General features: G+C 44.4%; 1 protein-coding gene across 1 annotated transcript in view; it reads left to right on the forward strand.

The window, feature by feature from the left end:
- Positions 1 to 4,175: 4,175 nt before the first annotated feature.
- LNX2 (ligand of numb-protein X 2) overlaps positions 4,176 to 27,631 on the forward strand; it is a 37,519-nt gene continuing 14,063 nt past the window's right edge. The window contains exons 1-5 of the mRNA XM_077745426.1: positions 4,176 to 4,682; positions 15,613 to 15,860; positions 17,276 to 17,475; positions 22,727 to 23,095; positions 26,025 to 26,165. Coding sequence (XP_077601552.1) covers positions 4,276 to 4,682; positions 15,613 to 15,860; positions 17,276 to 17,475; positions 22,727 to 23,095; positions 26,025 to 26,165 — 1,365 coding nt within the window. The 5' untranslated portion in view covers positions 4,176 to 4,275. The remainder of the gene's footprint in view (positions 4,683 to 15,612; positions 15,861 to 17,275; positions 17,476 to 22,726; positions 23,096 to 26,024; positions 26,166 to 27,631) is intronic.

Below are 27,631 nucleotides of genomic sequence, written 5' to 3' on the forward strand. Positions count from 1 at the left end.
CATCACAAATAAAGATGTACAGGTTTACGTGGGAACATAAGTTTTCATTTCTCTGGAATAAGCGGAACAGTAGCTGCACATTTGTTCTTTAAGAAACCGCCAGACTTGTCCAGAGTGGATGAAGGGTTCCTTAGGTGTCAAAGTCTGACATCCACTGCCGTATAAGAAGGCGGCTTTCAAAGCTGGTATATAACATACACAATGAGAAAAGTTTCCTGTGTTGATAGCATCAAGTAAGGAAATCACTTTTTAAAATTCTCCAACTTTTGAAGATGAAAGGAAGTAATTTCTTATTCTTTGCAGTCACAGAGCAGGGTCCAATATGTTGACTGCTTTGCAGTGCCGCGAATTAATGTGCAAGGTTTTCTCCTAGATATTTATATGGTGACAGTACACGTTTCAGGACTCTTAAACATTTCAGGCTCAAGTATGAGCGAGCCTGAGAACAAAATCTTTTTTAGTGCATAATATGGGCCAAGAACAGGGAATACAAGAGATAAAGGAGATGCTATCTTTACCCTCAAAGAGCCGAGACGACAGATAAGCAAGAAGGCAAATGTTGTAATTGCTGAAATGAAGGTATGCGTAAACAGCAGCAAGGTATACGGGAAGGGAGATATGCCCAAGACAAGGAAGGAGGCCGGTGGGATTCGACACAGCAAGTAGAGTTAAGTAGGAGTTTGCCAGAAGGACATGTAAGGAGTCTGAGCCTCTTGGCATTGATGAGCCAAAGGAACCTAGGGGTTTCCCATCTCACCATCTGTAGCTCATCGTCTCTTTCCCTGGGCTGGATCTCCTAGGTCAGGGACCCCGAGGACTCCTTCAGTCTGACTTAAAAATAACCTCAAGAGAAACAATCTGAATAATAGACAGTTTTGGAGTTTTCAGATTGACTATGAAAAGCCATAGCCCTTCGAGAGTATCTGTGATGTACGAGGATATACTTGCCTCGTTAACAGGAAGAGCGAGCTCGTCCCTTGTAACTGGAGTTCGGCAGAAAATACTGTCTTCTCGCTCCCTTTCCATTGTACTGGCTATTTTTCAAGATATTATTTAAAACATGTTGTAACTTTCCCAGCCAACTTAGTGGCTTCCATCTCTTTACTCTGCCTGGAATATTAGCTCAACAGATAATGTAGTTTGTGAAGATACGCATTATACTACATTTTATCTTTGTATTATGAAAAATACTTAGGGCTATTATTTATTTAACTTGTATTTTAATATTTCAGCTTGTGCTCATAGACTATCCGAAATCAAAATTCTGTATAAACATGGACATATCCTCCTATAAACATCGATGTGCTTCTGGCCCCTTGAATGTAGCAAGAGTGCGCAAGCACGTGTCACCATGTAGTCACTGAGCATTTCCTGAGTTCCCCCGTGGGGGGTCCAGCTCTTAAGGACCTCACAGGTTAATGTGAGAAGCGGTCCATAAGGTGGTGGAGTGGACCTGCACACAAAGAAGGAATGAAATCATCTGCCCCGGCTGGGGGTAGAGGGATGGGATCAGGGGTTGGAAAGACCAGATCAGGCTGCCTTTGTCCTTACAAAATTCATACACTCAGGCTTCCATGAAATACCTCTCTTCTTTCTTATAATTACTTGATTTACTTTTGGGTTATTTTGAAGCAAGAAAGAGCCAGATTTATCTTCCATATTTCTTACCAAGTAATTATAAGTTGTTCAGCTTTTTGCAAATCATATAATCTGTCTGAACTTTTGTTTCTTTAATGATAGTAATAATAGCTAATACTTTTATAGCACCCATTATGTGCCAGGCTCTGTTGTATACTCACATACACACTCATTTATTCTTTTATGTCAACCCTTTGAAATAGGCACTGTTATTACCCCCATTTTACATCTGAGAAGGAAACAGACACGGAGACATTTAGGAAGGTCACAAAGCTAGTAAGTGGCAGAGTGAAGATCTGAACCCTCGCGGACCAGACTGGCCCGAGTATGTGCTCTTTACTGCTTACGCTATACAGCCTCACAGTTCTTTAATCGGTATTTCTGTGCACATGTCAGCGATCCACACGTGATCATTTTTCACTTCATATTTGCTTCATGGTAACAGAAGTATTTCGGGGGTGGAGAGAATGCTGTTCTTAAATGGGAACATGTTATTTTTCCACATGAAAAAGATTGTGTGATAAATAATCAAAGAACTAAACGTTATTTAGAGCTTTTGAAAATAGCTAAAACATAATCATCTTAAGAGAAATGCTTTCTTAGTCATTATGTGGGAGGGTAGAATTGCAGTATATTTTCTTGAGGAAGAGAAAAATGAGAGTGAGCACGATCACAGAGGAAGAAGAGCTAAGGAGATGTGAAGTTTCTTGCCAGTTGGGTCAGGAATAAGAGTCTCAGGACATTCCAGAGTAAGATACCCACTCTGTCTGCCTGGCATAAATGATGTTTCTCTCCTGAATCTCACATACCTGCGCTGACGTTTAAAAAGTTATGATCCCCAGAGGGTGAAAAACCAGCCTGGTGAGTCACAAAATACAGGAAGCACTTGCTCTCTTAATGTTGGTACCGATACGGGTTTAGATCACAGGCCGCCCCTGCTGTTACTTTATTAAGTAATTTTTAAAACCAGTTTATTGAAGGTCAGCTAGCCCCTCTGAATCCTGTCCCATCCATTCATAATTTATGGGAGTTCTTGTCCACTTGGTTAAAATGTTAATGCCGTTTTTCTACCAAATACTCTAAATAAACAAAAGAGAAAGTACATACACACGACAGGAGGAGAACTTTGTCATTGAAACAGATGTTGGGACCATTAACCTGGCGTCCTGCCCTCTCGTCCTTGTGGGTGGTGGGGACACCCGCGTTTTAGGACCTCCCCACCCCCGCTGTGAGTACGGCGGGCATGCCTCGGATATTTTGATCCGCCCCATCCTCCCTCAAGTGTGCTCTGTGCTCGAAGCCTCTGACCCTCTGCAGACAGGCACTGGCCCAGTTCTGTCTGCTGACATGCCCCGTCCCAAGTCACTAGTCCATGTTTTCCCCATTTTGAAAGTATTTCCGGCTATAAAGCCAAGCTTGAGTTAGATGCCGTGTAACTCATCCCTCTCTGTATTCACATACGAGCATCCTGCGCCTGGCTTTCGTAGACTGTATTGAATTTTAAAAACGAGTTTTCTTAACTGTCCTCTCTCTACCTCTCCTGTCTCCTTGTTCAACATTTGGCGCATACTAGAGGCTGTAAATATTTACAGAAGATGAGTATAGACAGCTGCTGCCTTTGGAGTCGATTTGTAACCCCGGGTGCTGCTGGGGAGGGGGAGGGGAGCACTCCTTACTGGCCGCGGACTGAACGGGAGAAGTTCTTGTGCGAGTCTTAAGGTCAGAGAGGAGACACAAACACACACACACACACACACACACACAAAACGCACGTGCGCACGCACAAGTCACTGCTTTGGGGAAGCAAGAACAAATCAAAGTGTAGAATTATAGTCTGTAACACATCTTATCTAATGGAATTACAGTGGGCCTTTTCCTCTAATGGCATAAAATAGGATTGCACTTTATGGAGTTTATCGAGTTTGCACAGATGTTATTTGTATATGCTGTGCAGTTGTATATTTCTGTAATCTGTGAGAGAGAATATTCAAATTATGCATGTTTTGAAATCCGTATTTTCTAAACAGTGGAGGGCAAAGGTCATTTTTTAAACAGGCGCTGAATGATCTTTGAGACTACATTTGAAAGACGTGGTCTTTGGTCTAGCGCTGTAAGTGTGTAAAATCAGAAGCAAAGAGCCGTGGCTGGAATGGCAGATGCAAACGCATCGCATAAAATACCTCAAAGTGCATTATTAGCAGACTGTGTAGATTCATTGGCATTGAGCAGTGAAGTATTGGAGGATTTCAGTCCGTTGAAACAACTGGATTCTTTCTTCTGTCACACCATCCATGGCATCTTTGCTTTTAATCACAAGTTCCGGATCCCACTAAGAAGTGGGCAACGTAAGTCGTTCTTAGCCAGCTGGCAGATGAGTTAATGTAACTGTTGGGGTTTTATGGCTAATCTCTCACCTGATCTAAATTTTGTTTTATTTCTTTCTTTATTTTACTGAAGAGGATGTCAACCAGTATCGATAGTTTTAGCCTGTCTTGATTGATATCAACTACTTTTTTGGTTCTGTTTATCCAGAAAATCCTCGGTTTGAGTCGAATGCATCGCCGTCAGTGAAGAAAACCACACCCGACGTGGAAGGCTACCGTATGAAGAGACGGAAACGGCTCTGGTTGGTTCAGGATGGGAACGGCGAGTGATGAGATGGTGTCTGTGGAGCAGACCTCTTCCTCCTCCTTCAACCCCCTCTGTTTCGAGTGCGGCCAGCAGCACTGGACGAGGGAGAACCATCTCTACAATTACCAGAACGAAGTGGATGACGATCTGGTCTGCCACATTTGCCTTCAGCCTCTGTTGCAGCCCCTGGACACCCCCTGTGGACACACGTTCTGCTGCAAGTGCCTCAGAAACTTCTTACAGGAGAAGGATTTCTGTCCCCTGGACCGGAAGAGACTCCACTTCAAGTTGTGTAAGAAGTCTAGTATCCTAGTTCATAAGCTGCTGGACAAGCTGTTAGTGTCCTGTCCGTTTTCTTCGGTGTGCCGGGACGTGGTGCAGCGCTGTGACCTGGAGGCGCACCTTAAAAACAGGTAAGCAGAGCCTGTGGGCGGAAGAGCAGTGAGTCCAGGTTTCGTCAAAGCGTTGCTCAGACAAGCAGAAACTTCATAAAGAGAACCAAGGCGACCGTAAGTACAGGGACAAATCTTTTTTCTTTTTTTTTAATGTTTGTTTATTTTTGAGAGATGGATGCAAGCAGGGGAGGGGCCAAGAGAGAGGGAGACACAGAATCCGAAGCAGGCTCCAGGCTCTGAGCTGTCAGCACAGAGCCCGACACGGGGCTCGAACTCACGAACCGTGAGACCATGACCTGAGCCGAAGTCAGATGCTCAACTGACTGAGCCCCCTGGGCACCCCAGTACAGGGACAAACCAAATACAAGAGAGACAATAAGTAAGTTGTGTGGACAGTATTTTATATTATAGTGTATCAAAAATCTGAATACAAAAGCCAGAGTAACAGAGTTAGAGCCTGCTAACATTTTTGCTGGTATAACATGAGGCTGTTAGGTTCGCATGGACAGCAGGATATAGCAATCGACTTTTTCCAAGGCACTTTGGCGGTTTCTTTCAAAAACTGTGAAAGAAGCTTATTATCCTAAGAAAATAATTCAGAAGAAGGAAAAATTGTATATAAAGATGTGTTCACTGCAGCACTGTGCATAGCTCAGTACATCAGAGGGGTCTAATTACACTCGGGGAAGGGTTAAAGCCACGGAAGTACATCACTGTATGGGCTGTTAGGCAGACAGTACAAATGGTGATTTTGTTGCATAATGCAAATGAGCATGCATGATTATATTTGCCCAAGCCTTCTAAAGATTCTGTGTTCAAGAACTAGACTGGAAAAGAACTAGGGGTTAGAAACTTTAAAGCATTTAGTGGGATTTCTGTTGTACAAAGAAAGCTTTTTAAAAGGTTAAGTAATTTATGTAGCTGATTGTTTAATGAGTTTTAGAATTTGGCTTTGATAAAAGACTTGATCTTTAAAATTATTTATACTCTGGGGCGCCTGGGCGGCTCAGTCTGTTGAATGTCCAACTTTGGCTCAGGTCATGATCTCATGATTTCGTGAGCTTGAGCCCCACATCGAGCTCTGTGCTGACAGCTCGGAGCCTAGAGCCTGCTTCAGATTCTGTGCCTCCCCCTCTCTCTGCCCCTCCCCTGCTCATGCTCTGTCTCTCCCTCTTTCAAAATAATACACATTAAAAATAATTTTAAAAAATAATTTATACCCTTAGGAAGGGTTGAAATACATCTCTTTTGTCTTGTGTGGGATCACATAATATGACAGAAGTAAATGTAGAGATTTCTAGGTTTCAGAGTTAAGCCACCTGTAAAGTGTAGAGCCGTGACTGCTGTGGAAAACTTCACAGTACAACACATGGGGCTTAGAAATAATCATACAGGAATGGTGTGGAACAGCTCAGCTTTATATTCCCACCTCAAATCAGAATTGGAGATTATCTAACCTAATCCCCTCACTTTATAAATCAGGAAACAGAGCCCCAAAGATTTAGAGCCAGTTAACGGTATGGTAAGGCCTAACCTAATATTCTTCTTTGCCACTCGGATACACCATGCCAACTTTACCGCAGGCTGGACCAGGTCCCCTACAACCAGGTGGGGGTAAAAGTCTCCTATAGACCTGAGTATGTGGGGTCATTCTGCTCCTGCACCTCAGTGTTGTAAAATAAGGGCACTCATTAGAGATCGTTACGATATGTGGAAAGAACAAGATGTTATTAAAATGTCCGAAACATGAAGACTTGTAGAAGAAGTGTTTAACCTAAGCCGTATGGTCTAGGAAGAGCCAAGAAAAAGTGGAGGGTCGATACAGACTCTTAGAAAGTGCAGGCGGCCTTAGGTTTTTGTGTACCCTCCCCCCGAGCAGGGGTAGAATTGGACCAGAACAGTGGGGACCTTGTGCAAATGGATGCTAAGCTGTTGCAGATGGTATTCTGGGTCGGGTTTACTCATGGCTGAGGTTGAGGGATGTTTTAGGCTTATCTCACTTCTCTGTCGGACTCTACTCTTTTTACAGGCTAGGTTTGTCTTGAGTCTCTTAGGAACATCAGTTATCAGATGTTGAAAGAACTGAAACACAGTCTCAGTTTAGTTACTAACTATTTTGAGAGCAATGAGGGAGACATTGCACAGACTTTTAGGAATATTCATGTAACTGAAGTGCCTACGAGAATTCGGCCTACAAGAATTTGATACGTAGTCGAAGTATCGTTAGTATTTTGGATCAAGCATTACATTACGTTGGTGATGTAAAAACTTGGGAATTGTAGACTGTCCTTGTTTGTGAGTTGATAAAGGCTAAGCAGTTACGTCCAGTCGGAAGTTCCATTTTCCAGGTAAGCTTGTTAATATTTGAGCTACCCATTTAATCATTTCCAAAACATCTGAGGCCTGTACAGTGAGCGACGCACTGGAAAAGGTGAATGATTTGAGAAGGTGAGTGACTTGCTTGATCTAACCAGCTGACTATTATTATCAAAAATAAAAAGATAAAAATTATAAAATGTAATATTTTTTAAGCTTTATTTTTTGAAAGAGAGAGCACGTGCCAGCTAGATAGCGGCAGAGAGAGAAGGAGAGAGAGAATCCAAAGCAGGCTCCAAACTGTCAGCACAGAGCCTAATGTGGGGCTTGACCTCATGAACCATGAGATCATGACCTGAGCCGAGATCAAGAGTCGGACATTTAACCAACTGAGCCACCGTATGTCCCTAAAATATAATTTGTTTTAATAATGTTTGTTTATTTTTAGAGAGAGAGAGAGAGAGAGAGGGAGGGAGGGAGAGAATGCAAGCAGGAGAGGGGCAGAGAGAGAGGGAGATGGAGGATCTGAAGTGGGCTTTATGCTGTCAGCACAGAGCCCGTTGCAGAGCCCGAACTCACGAACCACAAGATGGTGACCTGAGCTGAAGCTGGATGCTTAACCGATCGAGACACCCGGGCGCCCCTTAAAATATGATGTTTATATCCCTTTTGAATAGATATGTGTTGCACAGCCCTACCTTCTTCTCATTTCTCAGTCAAAAATGTTGAAGTTAAGTAGTCCCTGGAAGCTGATAGCAAGTTGGAATCTAGTGCTCGGTTCTAAATTCTTCTAAGCACAGCCCATGTCTTCCCTCCTCTTTGCATTCCTTTGCCCCAAACTGACACTCAGCTAATGTTTCTTCAATGAAATTGTTCATCTGTTTTCTGGCTCTCCATTGCTGAGAGACTAACCAGCCCACATACATAAAGCAAGCCTTTGATTCTGCTCATGAATTCTTTGAGGCAGGAATTCAGACACAGCGCAGCGAGGGTGACTTGTCCCTGTTATGTGATATCTGGGCCACAGCTGAGAGGAGCTGAAGGCCAGGGACCGCAGCATTTGGAACTGGAGAATCTTCATTCTCATGTCCGGGACCCTGGCAGAGCTAAATAGGGGACCAGGCTCGGCGAGGCAAGCCTGCAGGTGGCCTCTCTCCGGCTGGCCTCCGGGATTTTACGTTGGTGCACGGCACTCAGTGTTCCAGTGAACAATGCAGTACCTGCGAGGCCTTGTATGAACCAGCCTCGAAGCCACATAGCATCCCTTTTGCTGTCACTCTGTTTGAAGCTGTCCACCCTGGGCCTCACTTGTGGCGGGAGGAAGGCAAACGTTTGCGGCTGGGTTTTCAAACCCACACAGACAGGCAAACGAGTGATCCCATGAGTCACAGAATATGATTATGTCACTGTAGCATCTTTGCACACAGTCTTACTCATTTGATAGCAATTGACAGGTTTCATTAAAATTCATAGAATTTCAGCATCAGCAGCAGTGATTCGTTGTATTAAAGCTAAATGACTATCATATGCCTTTGTAAGCTTTTTAGGATTTGGAAATCTCTCTCCCGTTTTTTAAAATTAATTATTTTTGAGAGAGAAAGAGAAAGAGCATGGGGAGGGACAGAGAGAGAGAGAACCCCAAGTAATCTCTGCACTGTCAGCACAGAGCCTGATGTGGGGCTCAAACTCATGAACCGTGAGATCGTGACCTGAGCCAAAACCAAGAGTCAGACGTTTACCCGACCGAGCCACCCAGGCGCTCCAGGATTTGGAAATCTCTTAATTATTAAAAGAAATATGGTATTCAGAGTAGTTTGCATAAATCTGGTAATTTTGAGTTTAAAATTATCTTCCCTGTCTGAATAAAATTCTGCTCTTAAGAAATCTGCCTCAATTTGAGAACAGCTGATACTTTCTTCTACTGCAAAAAGTAGATATTTATGAAAGGTGAATTTGTTCTTAACTACAATTATTAGTTATTAACTGATTACATATTAATAAGCCATGAAGAATTTTTAAAGACATGGGGTCGTGCTCATCTTTGGAGAAATAAAGTTCTTAAGAATGTTCTCCATTAAGTATATAACGTTTTTGTAATTACTTTGTGCAATTCTGCCTGGCGATATCAACCACGAAACCTTACCTCTCTCCTCCTCTACCCCTCTTCCCTGCCTCACCCGCAATAATTTAGCACTTAAACCTGATGGTAATTGTACATGTTCATATTTTTGTTGTTAAATTGAGGATTTGTGTCCTCGTTTATGGCAAAGTCCCGAACCCTTCTTTCCCTCTTAAAACTTACAGTTTAATGTTATTCTAAAAAGTTACTACAATAAAGAGAAAATGTTTAAAGAAGTCTTTTCTCCCATGCCAAGAACTTTTCTAGCTCACCAAATGGTTTCACAGCCTTTAGGGGTACAGGTAGGCTGAGGCAAGGTTGCTCTGTGAAGTTCACAGTTTAGCTTGGAGGGAAGTTCGTGTTTGGCACATTCTTACCTGCATTCTTATGTGTAATACAAAAAGCAGATATATATTTGCAAATCATATACCTGACGAGATTATCTGGAATATAGAAAGAATTTTTACAACTCAACAAAAAGGCAAGGAATCCACAATCTTAAGAGGGCAAATAATTTGAGTAGCTATTTTTCCCAAGAATATTTAAATGGCCAGTGAGCACATGAATAAGCACTCAACATCATCAGTCCATTCCTATAGTGGATTGTCTTTTTATAAGTTGTAAGCATATATACATTATGTATACACACACATATATACATAAGTGTGTATACATATATGTGTATATGTGTATATATGTGTGTATACACACACTGATATGTGTATATGTTTGTATACATGTGTATATTTATATTCTGTATATAGTTTTTGTTCTGTATACTAGACCCTTATTAAATACGTGATTTGCAGGTGTTTTCTTTTGTCTCGCTGTTTGTCCCTTCACTTTCCTGTGCCCTTTGAAGGAGAAGCAGGTTTAATCTTTATGAAGTCCAGTTTCTCTGTGTTTTATTTGCTTATGCTTTTGGTATCATAGCCAGGAAATCACTGCCTAATCCAGGGTCACAAAGATTTACACCTGTTTTCTTCTAAGACTTTTCTGATAGTCTTTGATCCATTTTTAATTAATTGTGATTGGAGAACATGGTGTGTATAATTCAATCCTTATTTAAATTTATATTGAGGCTTTTGGGGCACCTGGGGGGCTCAGTCGGTTAAGCGTCCTACGTCGGCTCAGGTCATGATCTCACGGTTTGTGGGTTTGAGCCCCACGTCAGGCTCTGTGCTGACAGCTAGCTCAGAGCCTGGAGCCTGCTTCGGATTCTGTGTCTCCTCTCTCTGACCCTTTCCTGCTCATGTTGTCTCTCTCCCTCTCTCAGAAATAAAAAAAAAAAAAAAATTAAAAAATAAAATAAATTATATTGAGGCTTCTTTATTTTTTCTTTTTGCAAGCATTCATTTAATCACGAAACAGATGGATGCATCGGTATCAAGGAAAAGAGCATATCAAAACCTTTACACTTTCATTAAAGGTTTTGACAATGAGAGCTTTATAAAATGTCATTAAAGTCGATTTGCTACTTCTTAGGAGGAGACATACACCATTTATAGCAACCATTTTAATATGTAAAATCATTCTGAATTCTTTCTATAAAAATATTTGGCTAAGCTATGAAACATCTTTGGAACAAAATTGACAATGTAACTTAAGTAAGATTTCAGAAGTGTCTCCTGGAAAAAATGGGAATATTTCCTTTTGCCAGATAAACTCGGAACCGCTTAGGGAGGAAGGGGCCTGCAAGGGGAAAGGGAGCTTTGTTAATGAGACAAAGCTAAAAAGGAACATCGTATTACTAGAAAACACAGCTGTAACGTGGACTTCCTCCGTGTGACTGACAGCCACTTAACGGCAATGGCTTATTATACGTAAGAAAAAAAATAGAACATGTTCTTCAGAAGGAAATGACATTAGAAGATAGTTCTTGAACATAAACCTCTTAGCAAAGTCTTAAATAGCTTCCAAGAGCCTCATCACAGAAAGGGTGGATATGATTGATCTGATGTTAAAGGACCCCTTTATATAATACCTTCCTTCAGTAGAAACACGCTTCAAACACTGATTCTCTTAATCAAACGCTCCTTCACTACCACACTCAGCTACCAGCACCGTTTGGATGCAGAGGTTTCACTGCTGCCCATCTGGCCAAGCCACAGTGGGGACTGATTTGGAGACTTAGCGGACACTCGTGCCACCAGGCCCCCACGGTTGCTGCTGCTTCTGCACAGCGCTCGTGGGACCCGCCTGGGTTTTTCCCTTCCAGTTGACAGACTGCGCATTTGTTACGTTTTCCTGGTGGCCTCCAAAGCATTACACTTGGATTTAGGCTTCTTCTCTCTTTTTTCTTTTACTTCTTTAACTTTACCTTTCCCATCGAGAAGTCTACATCATACCTTCCCTGTCCCTGACATCAGAGGCATCCTCAGACTCTCCGCCAGTAGGAGGGTCCACTTCAGGGTCTTTAGCACCTACCACAGTCCTCCTCCTCCTCCCCGGAGCACCCGAGAATCCTCCTCCTCCTCCCCGGAGCACCCGAGAATGCTCCTCCTCCTGTCATCTTGCCCACATCCAGACAATCAGCGCTACACTGTGGTGGGAGATATGGGGAGACCTCGCTGTTGCCATGTTTTTCTTTGGCTTTATCTTGAGCGCCCTCCGCGATTAGAGATCCTCCTCCGGCAGGGCGAGTGTGACCCCAGGCTCTCCGGCCGAGCTTGTCCTCCGAAGCCGGCCCAGTCCAGGGGTTTCCTTTTGTAGCGGGCTGTCTTCTTTCCGGAGCCCCTTCACTCTAAGGTTTTGGCGTTCCTAGTTCTGACGTCTTTGGTGGTGTTCTTCTTACTTAAAGGTGCAGTTGCAGAATCAAAATTGCCCCTGCAGCCAGAGTCCTCATACTGTGAGGAACTGGCTGGTTTCTTACGCTGCACAGACCACACCTTGGCCCCTTTCAAGGCTGAACGTTGGCAGCTTTGAGGTTCTTGCTGCTGGCAGGGAGGTGTCCGTTCCCTCCCCAAACCAGACAGCGGAGCCCTCAGCACCCTGCCGTCAGCCCTGCAGAGCTTTCCAGCCATCCTGGTTGTGTTCAGGTCTCCTGTTCTCTGTACTAGCCGCCTGCTGCACTGACTCACCTGCTGGAATAATCCAGGTTCCGCCCCCTGAGGCCAAGTGTGGTTTGTGAAACGCATCAGTGTCTGTGATTTTTCTTTGCTTTTTAAAGTTCACTGAGGTCTTTCTCGTTCTAATGTTCTCCGCCTGTGTTTCTGGATGCCGCTTTGTAGAGCAGCCTCACTCTGTGTTTTCCTAAGGCCTGGAAAAAGAACTCCATGAGAATGAATTCGGCATGATCCCGTGGAAAGAGCAGGTGTGCTTGGCGTCAGATCTGAGTGTGTTTGGATTTGGGCCCTGCAGTTCGGTAGCTGCGTGACGTTGCCTTCATTAAGTGTCAAGTTTCCCATCTGTAAAATGGGGATGACAGGGTGGTTTGAAAACCCAGTGAAATATGGCATGTTAGGTCTTTCCATTTGTTAGACACTCAACAGATGATTCTTTCCTTCTTTTTCAGTTCCAAGTGTTTACAGACGTGAGGGGGTACAGCTCCGAGCACTCTGTGGTCATGAGCTTTTTCCCAAGTCTGCTCTGATCTACTCAGTCCCCAACAGCCTTTTCTTAAAAAAATAGTTCTATTGAGGTATATTTCACCTACCATAAAACCCACCTATTTTTAAGATGTGCGAGCAGGTGGTGTTTAGCATATTTGCAGAAGTGGGCAGCCATCCTCACCCTCTCTTTTTTAGAGCATTTTCAGAAAGAAAGCCCGGACCCTTTGGCAGCAGCCATGCTCTGTTCCCAGGGCACAGGGTGTGAATGGTCCCCTTTCCCCGCAAGCCCTGTGAGTCGTCGTGTGCAGTTTGCGGTGTGAACAGAAATGCCGAACTGTAGTCTGAGCTTCTCTATCCCATCACCACAACCTTCTAGTCGCCAAATCAAACTGGCAACTTCTGGTGCTTATGTGACTGGCCTTCTTTGTGGCATTTGCTCTGTCGGTCACTCTTTCTTTGTTGACGCTCTTGCCTCCCTCGTTTAGAGTCCTTCTCTCATGTTCTCCCCCAGGCTAGTCCCCTGGGAACCGCCGTCCAGTGCTGCCATATTCCTGCGTGAGATCATGTTCAATACCTTTGTTTTGTTCCTCTTAGCAATTCACTGACCCCCTGGGATGGAAGAATTCCTGTGTCTTTACCTCTTGAACAACTTCAGTTTTCCCTATTTAAATGTATTATTGCATAAGATAAGAGAGGCATTATAGTAACTTAGTTTTTTTTTCTAATTTTTTAAAATGTCTTTATTTTGAGAGACAGAGAGCGAGCGGGGGTGGGTCAGAGAGAGAGGGAGACACAGAATTGGAAGCAGCTCCAGGCTCTGAGCTGTCAGCACAGAGCCTGACGCGGGGCTTAAACCCACGGACCGTGAGATCATGTCCTGAGCCGAAGTCGGAGGCTTACTGACTGAGCCCCCCAGGCGCCCAGTTGCTTAGTGTGTAGGAGCTCACAGTCGTCAGCGAGGCCCTTTCCCAGCCGTGCACGTTCTGCTCGTGTTCCCATCCCGCTTCCTGTGCCTCGTCCGTTTCCCCATGGAAGACTGGCTGTCGCCCCTGTAGACAGCAATGCGGGACACGTATTCGGGGGATTCGATCTGTACCTGTAGTTTTGTTGTGGTCTCAGTTTCTTTCTTGGATGAAATATTTTTAAAATCCATTTCTCACCAAATTTGCTTACTTGCCAGAAATCATTTTTCTCGGTGATAGAATTTTCCAAACGTCGTCAGGCCCTTGCAGGTACGTTTCCTGGAGTGCTGCACCACCATGCAGGAAGGAGACTCACTTGTCCCCTTTCTTTTTTCTTTTTTTTTTTTTTTTAACATTTATTCATTTTTGAGAAACAGAGACAGAGCACAAGTAGGGGAAGGGCAGAGAGAGACGGAGACACAGAATCAGAAGCAGGTTCCAGACTCCGAGCTGTTGGCACGGAGCCCGACATGGGGCTTGAACCCACGAACCGTGAGATCATGATCTGAGCCGAAGTCGGACGCCCAACCGACTGAGCCCCCAGGTGCCCCAGTTGTCCCCTTTCTTAACAGAGGTGGAGAGAAAGCAAGTAACGAGAGAAAGTTGAAGAAAGAAATTCCAGAAAGATCCTTTCCAAAAACTTGGAAATCCATGACTTCTCTTCCGTTTGTGAGGGAAAATTTGTTACTTTTATAGCCAAGAGCTAGCTTTCAGTTTTAATGGAATTTAACCCAATATCGAAGTTTTATTGAAATTTTAGATTTTTAACAATATTGTCACTGAGTGACGTCTGCAGCCCTAGCTGTAAGACCGTCACCCACCCTATGCAACCTCAGCGGTGTCCGTAGAGCCGTGTCAGGGTCCTGGGGCATGTGTCTGGCTCTTCTTCCTTAACCCCCTCTTCTTCCTCCTGCTCTCCAGACTGGGCATTATTAGTCACTTTGTCCAGTCAGGACATCACATGCACAAGAACTCGCATTCTAGGGGTGCCCGGGTGGCTCAGTCAGCTAAGCGGCTGACTTTGGCTTAGGTCGTGATCTTGCGGTTCATGGATTTAAGCCCCACGTCGGTCTCTGTCCTGACAGCTCAGAGCCTGGAGCCTGCTTCAGATTCTGTGTCTCCTTCTCTCTCTGCCCCTCCCCTGCTTGCGTGCTGTCTCTGTCTCAAAAATCAAAAAATATTTTAAAAAATTAAGAAAAAGAGAGAACTGGCAGTCTAATGTCTGTATACAAAGACCATATTTACATGTTTAAACAAGCATCTGTCTGCCCTTTTTATTTGCTTCCATGAGTAAAAACAAGCAAGCTAACAGTTCTTATTTCTTGGTGTTTGTGCAAGTTTCCCAAGTGCTTGGAGTATATTCTTCAGCTGACTTAGAATACCTATATATGTATAAAAAACCAGGAGGTGTGCCTTTATCTCCTTACACGTCTGTCAAAAGTTGCTGGGCCTTTGCTGTGCTTTCCGGCAAGTGGCAGAGCCTCAGATGTATTGCTGCTCACTCATAAACGAGCGTGTAATGTCGGCTGTGAGAGTGGAGAGGCAGGGTGCCACTCAGGGTCCAAGTGGGGACAGAAGGGCACACCGTGGAAGAAGATTGTTCTTTCTACTCTGCGGTTAAACCATTTTGAGCTGTAGGAACGGGAAGTCTGTGATCAAAATTTCAGAGTAATTGAATTCAGAGTGTGGCGTCAGCGATATCAGAGTATATTTTTATGGTCCCAGAGTACATACCTGAATACAGTTTTTTTACTGAGGTGTTCTTTGAGATACACCCAAAACCACGGTTTGTGCCAGTGCCTTCTTTTAAATTTGCTTTGTAGAGTGGTAAGAACTTGGTTTGAGCGGAGGTTGAAGCCCAAATCATACACTGCTTGTGGATTACCTATAAGTAAGTTTCGCAGAGAAGCCACTGCTGTTCTGTTGCTGTGGCTTGAGCCGTTAATCGCTTTTTCCCCCCTTTCAAATTGTCTGGAAACCACCTGGCGCTCTCTCTACAGGTGTCCTGGAGCTTCTCATCGGAGACTTGCCCTGGAGACGAGGAAAACCGGTAAAACGCAGACAGAGGCTGAGAATGAGAATGGACCCGCTAGAATAGACCCTCCAGGTACTTTCTCCCCTGAGACGGACTGTCCAGGGTCGGGCACGGCGCCCGCTGAGCGGAACGTGACACCGGCGTCCCTTCCCGCGTGGACAGAGGAACCTGGCCTGGACAACCCCGCCTTCGAGGAAAATGCAGCTGCTGACAGTATGCGCTGTTCACCTTCCCTTTGTTTTTTGTCTCTTTTCAAATCACACCTGTCCTTCCCTCCCACTCTTCCCTGTTACTTACGCGACAGGTAGTGTTTTCCCCCTTCAGAGAATAATTTTATTGGGGTACGATCCACATACCACATACTCACCCTTCAAGTGTCCAGTTCGGACAGTTTGCAGTTCAGAAGCAGAATGGGAAGCCCACCCCAAAGACGTTGTCCTTCCCCGCCCCTCTTCTGCTGGAACCGAGTCACCGGTCGTTACTGTGCTTCTTACCAGTAGTCTGTGGGTTTTAAAGTCTGTCGCCTCTTGACTAAGAAATCCACAGCATCGAGAACAACAGAAATAACACCTCAGCTTAAGTGCTTATTCTGCGCCCAGCACCATGCCAAACACGTTATGCAGATTAACTGATTAACTGTACCATTATTAGGAGATTGGTTTTTTTAATGGTGAGGAAGGAGCCTGAGTCTTGAGAGATGAGTGGGTCCAAGCCCGAGAGCCACACAATGTCCGGGTACGCATGTGCCCCAGAGGCCGGGCTTCTCGCTCCTCCTGTCCTCGGGTGGCCGCCCCTGGTCTGTCACACGGCCCAGCAAGAAATACACAGGAAGCCTGTAGGCCCACATCTCGGGCATATATTGATGGTTGGCCCTGTGTCTTTACTTCTAAGTAGGATTTTCTTTTATGAAAAATTTGAAGTTTGCTACAAATTCAAATTTTCCCTGACACGGTTATGACACATTTTGTCTCTTAATACTCAGGTCAGAACCCTCCCCTTCTTAGAGCTTGACGTGATTACTGTTTTTTTAAAAAAATATGTACTGCCTCGCATTGTTTACAGTTTCATGGTTCAGACTTTCTCTGAACAATTATTAGAAGACGACAGTGTCTCTATATTTCTTTTTTTTCTTAATATTTTTATTTACTTTGGAGAGAGAAAGAGCGAGAGACAGAGCATGAGAGTGGGGAGGAGCAGAGAGAGAGGGAGACACAGAGTCCAAAGCAGGCTCTGGGCTCTGACCTGGCAGCATAGAGCCCGACACGGGGCTGGAACTCATGAAGTGTGGGATCATGACCTGAGCTGAAGTCAGAGCCACCCCGGCGCCCCTTGTCTGTATATTTCTTTATCAGATCGCCATGTCGTCCCTAGTGATCTGATATGTAATAGTTATACGTTGATTATTTACTGATCACCTTCTGAAGCGGAAGCATTTTGATCATCTTAACCTGTAGATGTTTTTGATCCTTCTCTTCTTCTTACCCAATGATACTGCCTTGTTATTAATCATCTATTAATAATATAAGGTGATCGCTTACAGTAGATGATAACTTTACCAGAAGAAAATTCCAAATATAAAACGTTTTTCTTTCCGTCTATTTTTCTCTTTCTCGTTTTTAACTTGGCAGCTACCCAACAGCCACTTAGTTTACCAGAAGGCGAAATTACCACGATTGAAATTCACCGGTCTAATCCTTATATTCAGTTAGGAATTAGCATTGTGGGCGGCAATGAAACCCCACTGATTAACATTGTTATCCAGGAAGTCTACCGGGATGGAATAATTGCGAGAGACGGAAGACTCCTTGCTGGAGACCAGATTCTTCAGGTATCTGTCTTCATTATTTTGTGAACCGGTATCTTTTTGCTCTTACTCGTAAACTTTAAACTTAGAAAACTGTGGTACTGTGGGACCGGCAGTCTCTGAAGGTAAGCTTTCCTGCTTTTCTGTGCACATCAGATCAGTTTGTCGGTCATTTTTCCTATTTCCTCGCACACATGGAATTTTTTTTTTTCCTCCCTGTCTTAAATTTGACCCCGCGTGTGACCCAGTGCTTGTCCTCTTTGGGCCAGTCCCGGCTCGGACTCCGTGCTGGGCTGTTGCAGGGCCAGCGTCACTGCTGACTTTCTCCTGCCCCATCGGCTTTATCCCTGGCCCCGTACACCGCCCGTCGGTTGCCTTCCTCGTCTCATTTATCCTTCTCGACACTGACTAGTGTAATCTGGGGAAGACAGACCATGCGGCACTAGCTACTTAGAATTTACACCGTGGAACTTGAGGTAGAAATCAGAAAGGGCCGTCTCGCGTTGGCTCCCAGATGCACCTTCCTCCTCCGCCAACAACCCGACTCTACGCTAGACCTTGATGCTACCTTCTCCCTCTTCTCTTTAAGGAGAAGGAGCTACTCCGACAGAAGATCTAGCTCGGGATGAGATGTACTGATGTGAGAGGGCTTGTTGACACTGAGGGGTCAGCATCCTAATGCAGGACTGGAGTTTCTGTGAATGTTGGCCTGCATATATGACCCATGCGAGTGTAAATGATACTGGAAGCTAAAAGAACAGATACACAGGAGAGAGAAGAAAGAGTCGTGAACGAGAAACGGTGCCTCTTAGGGACCCGACTCAGTGTCATTGCCGCGTCCTTGGCCGTGCTCGGGCGTGTCCACCCCTTCCTTCCGTTTTCCCTGCCCCCTGCTTCACATCTAATCTAGTAGAATCAACCCCCCCGCCCCCTCACCTTCTGCTCTGAAACCCGGCACGACCGTCGCCGGGTTCACCCATCTGTGTCTCTGCTTTCCTCGGGAAGATTCGACCAGAGGACCGAGTCCAGACTGACTAGTAGGGTCCCCTGTGGTCTCTTACACAACCTGTCCCCTCAGCCTTAACCCTCGCTTTTTCTTCTGAGCAAAGCCATTTATGACTGACATCTCGTAGGCGTGGTGCTTAGTGGCTGGGGATACAGGTAAGAGCAAAAACCAGCTCCTGCCCTCATGGACTTTGTGATCTAGAGGGAAAGCCAGACATACCAGTCTTCTTGCTGCCCTCCAGATAGCTTCTGCCCACATCCTGCCTGTCCCCAGGGTGCTGCAGCTTACCCAGCTCCGCCCCGCCAGCTCTCACCCCTCCTTCCTTTGGGTGCTGACAACAGTCCTTGCTTTTCTCTTCACCGCTGAACACAGAATTGATCACAGAAAATTATTTACATGTACTGTCTTTCTATGGGGATTGCAGCCACCTTGATGGGACACATTACGGTACAGATCTCACATAGCGCTGTGCATGTGGTAAGTGCCCAGGAAATGCTTGCTGAATCCCTGCAAGAGCAGACTTGGATATAATACCCTGTCAGGAATAGCTAGAACCACTACGAGTTTAGCTCTTGGAAAGAAATGTCCAGATGGGGGAAAAGGACCAAATAGGCTCCCAGAGCAGCGAGGATTGACCTTTCCTGGGGGCGCCTGGCTTCGGTCTCCACTCTCGTCTGTATGCTGCGTCTTGCAGTATATTATTTCCACTTGAACAGCCGGGCCGGACGGACCTCCCTCCTGTTTTGCCCTTCGCCTGGCTGACGTGGACTGAACTTCCAGTGTTTTGTTTTTTTACCAAATCCTAAGAGGAAATAGAATACAGGAAGCATAACTAATCCAGCTTATGAAAAATCCACTTTCTGCTCCTACCATAGCCAGCTACTTACTGTATTACTGTCCTTGCTGTCATTTTATGGTGTCAGTGCTCTGGTCTGGTCGCATGAGGCTGACACAGCTCCGTGGACACCTTACCTGCATTCCCGCCTTCCCGGCTCCAAAGCTGCTGCTCCTTGGAGGAAATCTTGTCGTCAGTTCCCCAGGTGTATTGCCCTTGACATTCTGACACCGTGGTGGCCAAGATCAGAAGAGCCAGACTGCCCTTTCCTGCAGCTTACACAGTGTTCTTTCTCTTTCCTACTTGTGGCCTTTCTAATGTACATTTATTTTTGTGTTTCGTTCTCTGCTACGAGCAATGTGCCGGTATTAACATTTTTATACATTTCTCATTCTTTCTCTGAATTTTAAAGGTAAAAACAATGCTTTGTGTTCATTTGCATTTCTTTGAATATAGTTGAGGTTAAATAGTTTCCAGGTTTCGTTTGCTAATATATTTCATCAGTAGGCTTTTTACCCCGTCTACTTTGGAGATTCGTTTAATAACATAACTGAGTCTCTATACCTCAAATAAAAATCCAGTGATCTGAGATTATTGGCTGTAATTTTGGACATTAACTCAAAGCTGTAAATCTGCACTGTAGAAATTACAGTGCATTATAATTGTTTATGGAGGCGTACGTACTAATAACTCTAATAATGGCAATCTTAAATCCAGTTTAGTGAATTCAAATTGATACGTATGTAAGCAATGAATCATGGGAATCTTCCCCCAAAACCAAGAGCACACTCTATACATTGTATGTTAGTCAATTTGATAATTTTACGAAAGAAAGAAAGAAAGAAAAGGATGAGCACATAACCTTACTAGTGAATTCACAGAGTCTCTCCTGTTGAGCCCTGACTTCTCGTTGGCCTTTAACTGGTATGCTTGATTCAGTGAGTAAAGCCACACCACCTCCCCACATATGGAGAAGTATTTACGATCATGATCATTCAAATGTAAACACTTGGAAAGAAGTTTGGGGTTTTTGTTTGTTTGTTTGTTTGTTTTACTACCTGGTTATCTTCCACTTTGTGTAAGCTGCATAAATAATACAGCATGAGCCAGTTTGAAAATACCTTAGATGGGGCGCCTGGGTAGTTCATTCGGTTAAGTGTCCGTCTCACGGTGCATGGTTTCAAACCCCATGACGGGCTCTGCGCTGACAGCTAGTTCAGAGCGTAGAGCCTATTTCATATTCTGTGTCTTCCTCTCTCTCTGACCCTCCCCTGCTCACGCTCTCTCTCTCAGAAATAAATTTTAAAAAAATAAAATAAATCAAAAAGAAAATACCTTAGAGTCATTACAGTGGTCTGTTTCCAGACCAAAGAGCTAGCGAGCCTATGTTTTCAGTTCAGCAAACCATATGCAGTAACAGTGTGTGACTTCCGTTTTCCCACACTAACACACACACACACACACACACATATTCTCTTATTTAGCCTCTTTGAAAAGGAGAACCATATACCTTCAGGGCCATTTTCTGCGCAGAATTTTGAGCAGTTAGGAGAAAACGTACTGTTATAACTTACATCAGTATTACTATTAAAAATAATATACATTGTAGAACATTATTAAGCGTAGGTATTTTTAGTGTGATTTCAACTGTCCCCGATTTGTCCCATTTTTGGATTTGAAGCAAAACAAGTAGGGTCATGTGTTGACAGCATTTAGCTAAAGATGTGGGAGAGGCTACTATAGTGCTGTTTTTACAGAATCTAGAAACAGCGTTTTATTTGGTCTCTGCTTACTCTGAATTTCACTGGCAGCCACGCATTCATGAGGGAAAGATCTTTTTTCTCACCGTAGGATATTCCACAGCCCACCTCACAAAGCTGGTGTGAGGCTACCTGCTTGCATAGGGCTGGAGCTGGGTTCCAGCCAGATGCTTATGAAGTCATTTGTGCTACCTCTGGATTTAAGATGGAAAGAATACAGACGTTGAGATAAGTAGCTTTTTAGCTGAATAGCCTGAAACAACGATGTTTGACTAGCCAGTCCACATCAGGCTGGCTTTTTAGAAGCTGCCTTGAAGTTCTGTTCTTGACCCTCAGTGATTCAACTTTTTAATCAAGGATTTGGATGGCTACCAAATGCAGATATTGCAAACTTGGGAGCAAGTCTGTGTGTGATATCTATGATATTTAATGCCTGAGGTTTAAAAGAGATCAGTAGGCCCAGATCAACAAAATTCAAGTTCATGGTGCTCAAAACTGTAAACCCTAGGTGAATAGGAAGCGGGGAGGGCCTTCTTAATAAATTCATGTGGAAAAGATCGAAGGATTTGGGTGGTCACAAGCACCTAATCCAGAGCCCGCCACATAACTGACGCTCATAGACGTCGATTTCCCCCTGCGGTTTTCTTGGATAGATAAACAGAGGAATTCTAACTGTGATAATTATCAATAGTGCCAACCCCCTCCTCTGACTTGGTGAATCACTGAAGCTGAGTATATTTTCTTTGTGATGTTACATGTCCAGTGATTCACTATACTCATTGCAAGATCATAAAGTCTAATAAATAAATAAACGTTCTATGAGCACTGAGTTATGTACGTTGTGTTCTATACTACACTTGCGTGCTAAAGACTTAGAGTGAAACTACAATTGGCCTGCTCTTCTCTAAAGTAGAAATCACGGCTCTGAAATAGGCGTGTGTACCTAGAATGTGTCACTTTCCTTAAAATAATGCTTGGTTTATTTTGGATAGCTTACATGTATTTCGTTTGGAAATGCAAATTCAGTCCAGTAAAGCTTCAGTCTCTGTTCCACTAGCATAGCCTTATTTCATCAGCGCTTGCCGTGTGCCGCTGCTCTCTGTGCCTCACCCCCCACCCCGATCCCATGAAGTAGACAGTGAACACAGCTCACTGATGAGGACACACACTCAGACAAGTTCTGTAATTCGCCTGAGGGCATTCAGCGAGTATGTGGCAGAACCAAGGACTCTAAATCAAGACTGTCATTGAAGCCCGTGTTCCCAACTCCTGTTCTCTACTTAGTGCTAGTCATTCTACGTTAAGTTTAGGAACTGTGTATTTTTTTTTTTTTAACGTTTGCTTATTTTTGAGAGAGGGGGAGACAGAGAATCCCAAGCAGGCTCCAGGCTGTCAGCCCACAGCCCACCGAGGGGCTAGAACTCACAAACCTGTGAGATCGTGACCTGAGCCCATCAAGAGTCAGACGCTTACCTGACCGAGCCACCCAGGCGCCCCAGGAACTGTATTTTAAAACATCCTTAGGGATGCCTTCCTTTGTACACAGTGACCACATGTCATCTTCACAAAGTTAGTTTCTTTGGGAAGCGGTACATGAACCTTTGTACAAGTTGAGTTTGTACAAGTTGAGAAGAGAGAAGATGGTCACACAGTGGTCACCACGCTTTCTTCCAGGTCAACAACTGCAATATCAGCAATGTGTCCCACAACTACGCCAGGGCAGTCCTCTCCCAGCCCTGTAGCACGCTGCACCTCACCGTGCTGCGCGAGAGGCGCTTTGGGAACCGGACTCACGGCCATGTGGACGGCACCTGTCCCCGGGAAGAGATCTTCCACGTGGTCCTTCACAAGCGGGACTCTGGGGAGCAGCTGGGCATCAAGCTCGTACGGAGGACGGACGAGCCAGGCGTTTTCATCCTTGACCTGTTGGAGGGGGGGCTGGCTGCGCAGGACGGACGGCTGAGCAGTAATGACCGAGTGCTTGCCATCAACGGCCATGACCTGAAGCACGGGACGCCCGAGCTCGCCGCCCAGATCATTCAGGTACGCGTCCGACGTTCGTTCCGGTTGCTTACCCCTTGTTGCCCTGAGTCAGTGTTTGTGTCCAGAGCATGGGAACCCAGGGGACATTTGCTGTTTCGCGGGGACATCAAGCACGGTTCCCCAAATGCTTCAGAATGCACAAGAGGTTAACTTCCTCAGCAATAGAGCCCTTTCTGGTAAACTATATCCCAATGAACGTTTAGCCTGGCTCGCTATATAGAGTGGAGGCTCCACCATTTCACATGGGTTTCTCGTTTGCTCCCTGGGCTCCACCCAGTCCTAGGCATAAAACATGTGAAGGTGTCCACATTTAACAGCGGAGAAAAATCAAGCTGGAAGGAGCTGTGATTCTAAGATTGTGACTTACATGCCCTCCCAGCTCCCCCTCCATGCTTCAGGCTCCATACAGATGAGGGGAGGGGATGGAATAATTTCTTATTAAGAATAATGGGGCACCTGGGTGGCTCAGTCCATTAAGCATCTGACTTCAGCTCAGGTCATAATCTCACGGTTCGTGGGTTCAAGCCCTGTGTCAGGCTCTGTGCTGACAGCTCAGAGCCCGGAGCCTGCTTGGGATTCTGTGTCTTCCTCTCTCTCTGTCCCTCCTGTCCCTCCCCCACTCGCACTCTGTCTCTCGCTCTCTCTTAGAAACAAATAAACATTTAAAAATTAAAAAAAAAAAAAAAAAGGAAGTTAAAATCACCATTCAATCCAAAGACCCCAAGGTAGCAACATTAGTATTTTAGAGAACACCATTGCAAACATTGTTATGTGTATGTTCGCAGATAAGTCAAACATTTTAAATAGATACTTAGCTATGCACTCATCTTGCAAATTGAGTGTGCAGCCCTTTATGTCAGCAGTATGTTGCAGACTTCTTACCCTGAAAATAGATTCCTCATCACATGGCTGTGTAGTAAGCATGTTGCATTAAAACTTATTTAATCATTCCCATTAAAAGACTTCGAGGTTTTATTCTCAAGGTTAAGACATTTTGCTAAACTTCCCTCTAGAAAGACCGTACTGATACCTGCTCCCCGCAGTAGGCCTGCCTCTTTGTGAATTATAGGCATTGTCATTTCTACGTCCTGCATTTTTTTTTTTAATATTTTTATTTATTTTTAGGAGAGAGACAGCATGAGCAGGGGAGGGTCAGAGAGAGAGAGGGAGTCACAGACTGAAACAGGCTCCAGGCTCTGAGCTGACAGCACAGAGCCCGATGCGGGGCTCGAGCCCACAGACCGAGAGATCATGACCTAAGCGAAAGTCGGACGCCCAACCGACTAAGCCACCCAGGCGCCCCCATCCTGCATTTTTAAAACTCTGGACTTGCACAGAACTCTTCTGCTGTGTTTGAAACCATGAGGTATTAGATGTACAGTCTATTTAAAATTAATCTAAATCTAAATGTAAAAAAAAAATAAATAAATAAATAAATCTAAATGTAGGTCCATCGTTTAAAGCCTAGATGCCCACTTATGTTACACCCCCAGAATGTGGTCTTTCAGGCAGTCAGGAAGGATCAGGGATTTGTTTCTGTTAATGGGTCCGCATCAACAGGGGTATTCTAGTAAAGGTGAAATAACGATTGTAGGGTGTTTGGTTACACAGTACAGAAGACAATTCTGTATGTTGAAATGAAATCACCAAGGGGCTTTTCCCTCTAAACACCGTATGATCGAATCACCTGAAGTGTCAGGATCTTAAACATCGGGATTCGAAACATCCTACTTTGGCATTGTCCTTTAGATCAAGCCCCCAGACTCTGGCCAGCTGTGCAAGTTATTCTTTCAGTTCTTTGGAAGAACTCGTCTGAAACTGTTTAGTTTACTGAGATGCTTGAATAAGCAAGTGATTTTCAGTAGGGCCTTAAGATTGGTTATCACTCACTTTCGAACTTAATAACTGAAAATGGGTTGACTTCTGAACATTATTGACTATTATCGTGGTGGTGGGGGGACCCCCCTTTCCACCGCAGCCCCTTGAAAGCAGGCTGTCAAATTTTCCCACGGGAATCATAGTGAACTTGGGAACTTGTGTTCATGACCAAGAATCAGCATCACTTAGCTCAGGCCTGTACATTTAAAGGCAAAGATAAAGTAGCTTTAAAAAATATAATAGACGTGAATCTGTGTTTAAAGTATACGTATATAAATATAAATCATGGACCTCTAAATTCAAGGTGATGGTCATGAACCTCTAAAATAATTTAGTGTCACATTTAAATGCATGTGTGGGGACATAAATGTGTGTGTATGACGCAGTATGTGTGTGTGTGGCCCAGTATGCAACGTATGTAAACACTGTAAATACTATGAATAATACACAGTGTATGTAAGTACTAATCTTGTTTTACAGGACCTTTGTTAACTCTTTGCAGAACTGTTTGAACTGATGTGTTGTTTTTGACTCAGATCTGCAGCGAGCAGAAACAAAGCTGTGCATAGCTTCATCGATCATTAACTCTCAAAGTAGCCCCCATGCAATTTATTTCTCAAGTCGCAATGCCTTCTGATTCGGTTTTGAATCCGTTCTTCCTTGTATTTTCTCTCCTTTGTGCCCTCCCTCTCAATGCCAAGGCCAATCTCGAAGGGGAAAGAAGTATGTAAAGAAAAGGACCCTTCAAGAAATCCTGGGGAGATGAGAACACAGGCAGCTTGCCTGCTTTGCCTTGGTAATTTCCTTGGCGTTTCTGGGGCTGGGGAGGTCCTGCCGGAGAGGTGTGCCGGTGGGTGTTTTCACTGCAGAAGTCTTCATTTATTAGTTCCTGAGATGAATCCCCTTCCTCCCTCCCTAGCAGGTGCCTGCAGTCACCCCTCGGGTGAGGTACAGTGACGACGATGGGTGCCTTGAAAATTACGCTGCCTACAGTGTTTCAAACGCGAGGCATCGTTAATGACTGCTGGTTATGTATGTGTGTTTTCTCCAGGCTAGCGGAGAGAGGGTGGACTTAACGATTGCCAGAGCGGGGAAATCCCAGCCCGGGAACCCTGTCCGAGACCCAGGAGCTCAGAGTAGCAGCCAGCCTCACGTACAGCCTCTGTATCACAACAGGCCCAGCTCACATAAGGTGAGGCATTGTGTTTGTGTGTTTTCAACCACCTGCCCTCAAGGGATCATGGGTTCAAGCTGGTAAACTCTAAATGAGGCCTGTTCTTCGGTCGGAAAAGGTGAACCCAGGCGTTTGGGATGTGAAATGTGTGTGCGGCCACTCTGTAGTCTATTCCTCAGCCAGTCGAGATGGACTCTTAGTAAGAAGGTGAGAATTAGATTGGTGAGAATTAGATCTTCTAGAACAATTTCTATTTGCTTGGTCCTGCCTGCAAGTGTGAGTTGTCTTGGTTTGCTCATTCAAATTTAATAGTTGACTATGTGATTGAAAAAGCGTAATGAAGACCATGATCAACAGGTCGACACTTAGCCACTGGGCCAACAATGGAATTAGGTGCATGAATATTAAACACAAATGCCACATTCTGAGAGGCACGTGCATAGCACATTTCTTCCTATGTTACAGCTTCTAGGAATACCACCGAAATTATTTTAAATTCCCCTATGTTGAGCTTTCCGCTTCAGCTTCAGTATTTTGCTGGATTTATAATCTGCTTCTAGGTCATTAATTGTGCTGAAGAATTTCAGGACTGTCTCATGTTAGTTGTAGGAATAAAACAGCGGTACTTCCTTGCATTCTCAGTTTTATTTACCTCATTCGATCTTTCATTTGTCCTCAACTTCCGGTAGGCCAGAATTTTAAAAACAATGATGTTTTTCAACCGTGTGAAAATAGCACATAGGAAACTTCCCCTAGTNGGACGCTTAACCGACTAAGCCACCCAGGCGCCCCCTCTAGTTTTTAAGCAGACCAATAAATAAGTTTTTATTTACTAGGGCGGTTTAATTTTCCTTAAGGAGAATGACCTTGGAAGCTCAGAGTTAGCTTAAGCAGCCCCTTCATGTAAGTACCATTTGAGAGGGTCCCTCTGGAATGTCACTGGTGCCCCAAGAAAGCACCCACTTAAAGGCACGAGTATTTTTGGCCCATCAGTTTCATCTGGTTCTCGGAGCCGAAGTACAGACCTGTCACTGGTCTTTGGTTCAGTTAATACCTATAAGAAATTATAACCACAGACTTGTTCTCATTTCTGAACAGAAAACGAGATGTGTGAAGGAAACCTCTAATAGGAATTTGAAAAGGAATTGTTCATATAGCTGATCCTTGCTTTATAAATTATTATTATTTTTCTCTTAACTCTGCTCATTCTTAGTCTTTAATTTTATGTGGCTGTGTTTTAAATAGTAACACTGAATTCATTTTTACTCTGGGTCCCTCACACAGCTGCTTGGTGGGAACAACCCTGTGAAGTATCCTTTTAAGCATTAATTTAGCTCAAACACAAGCATTTGTGATGTCAAATCCTGATTTAGAAAAATAAAGGTCTCCTAGGGACACAGACACAAATTCATCAAAACAACCTGTTCAGCGGATAATCATTGTTAAAAATTAAAGTGCACGCTAGTCTGCATAGCTGCTTGAAT

The sequence above is a fragment of the Crocuta crocuta genome, unplaced genomic scaffold (assembly GCF_008692635.1).
Source record: "Crocuta crocuta isolate KB4526 unplaced genomic scaffold, BGI_CrCroc_1.0 scaffold258, whole genome shotgun sequence".
Lineage (NCBI taxonomy): Eukaryota > Metazoa > Chordata > Mammalia > Carnivora > Hyaenidae > Crocuta > Crocuta crocuta.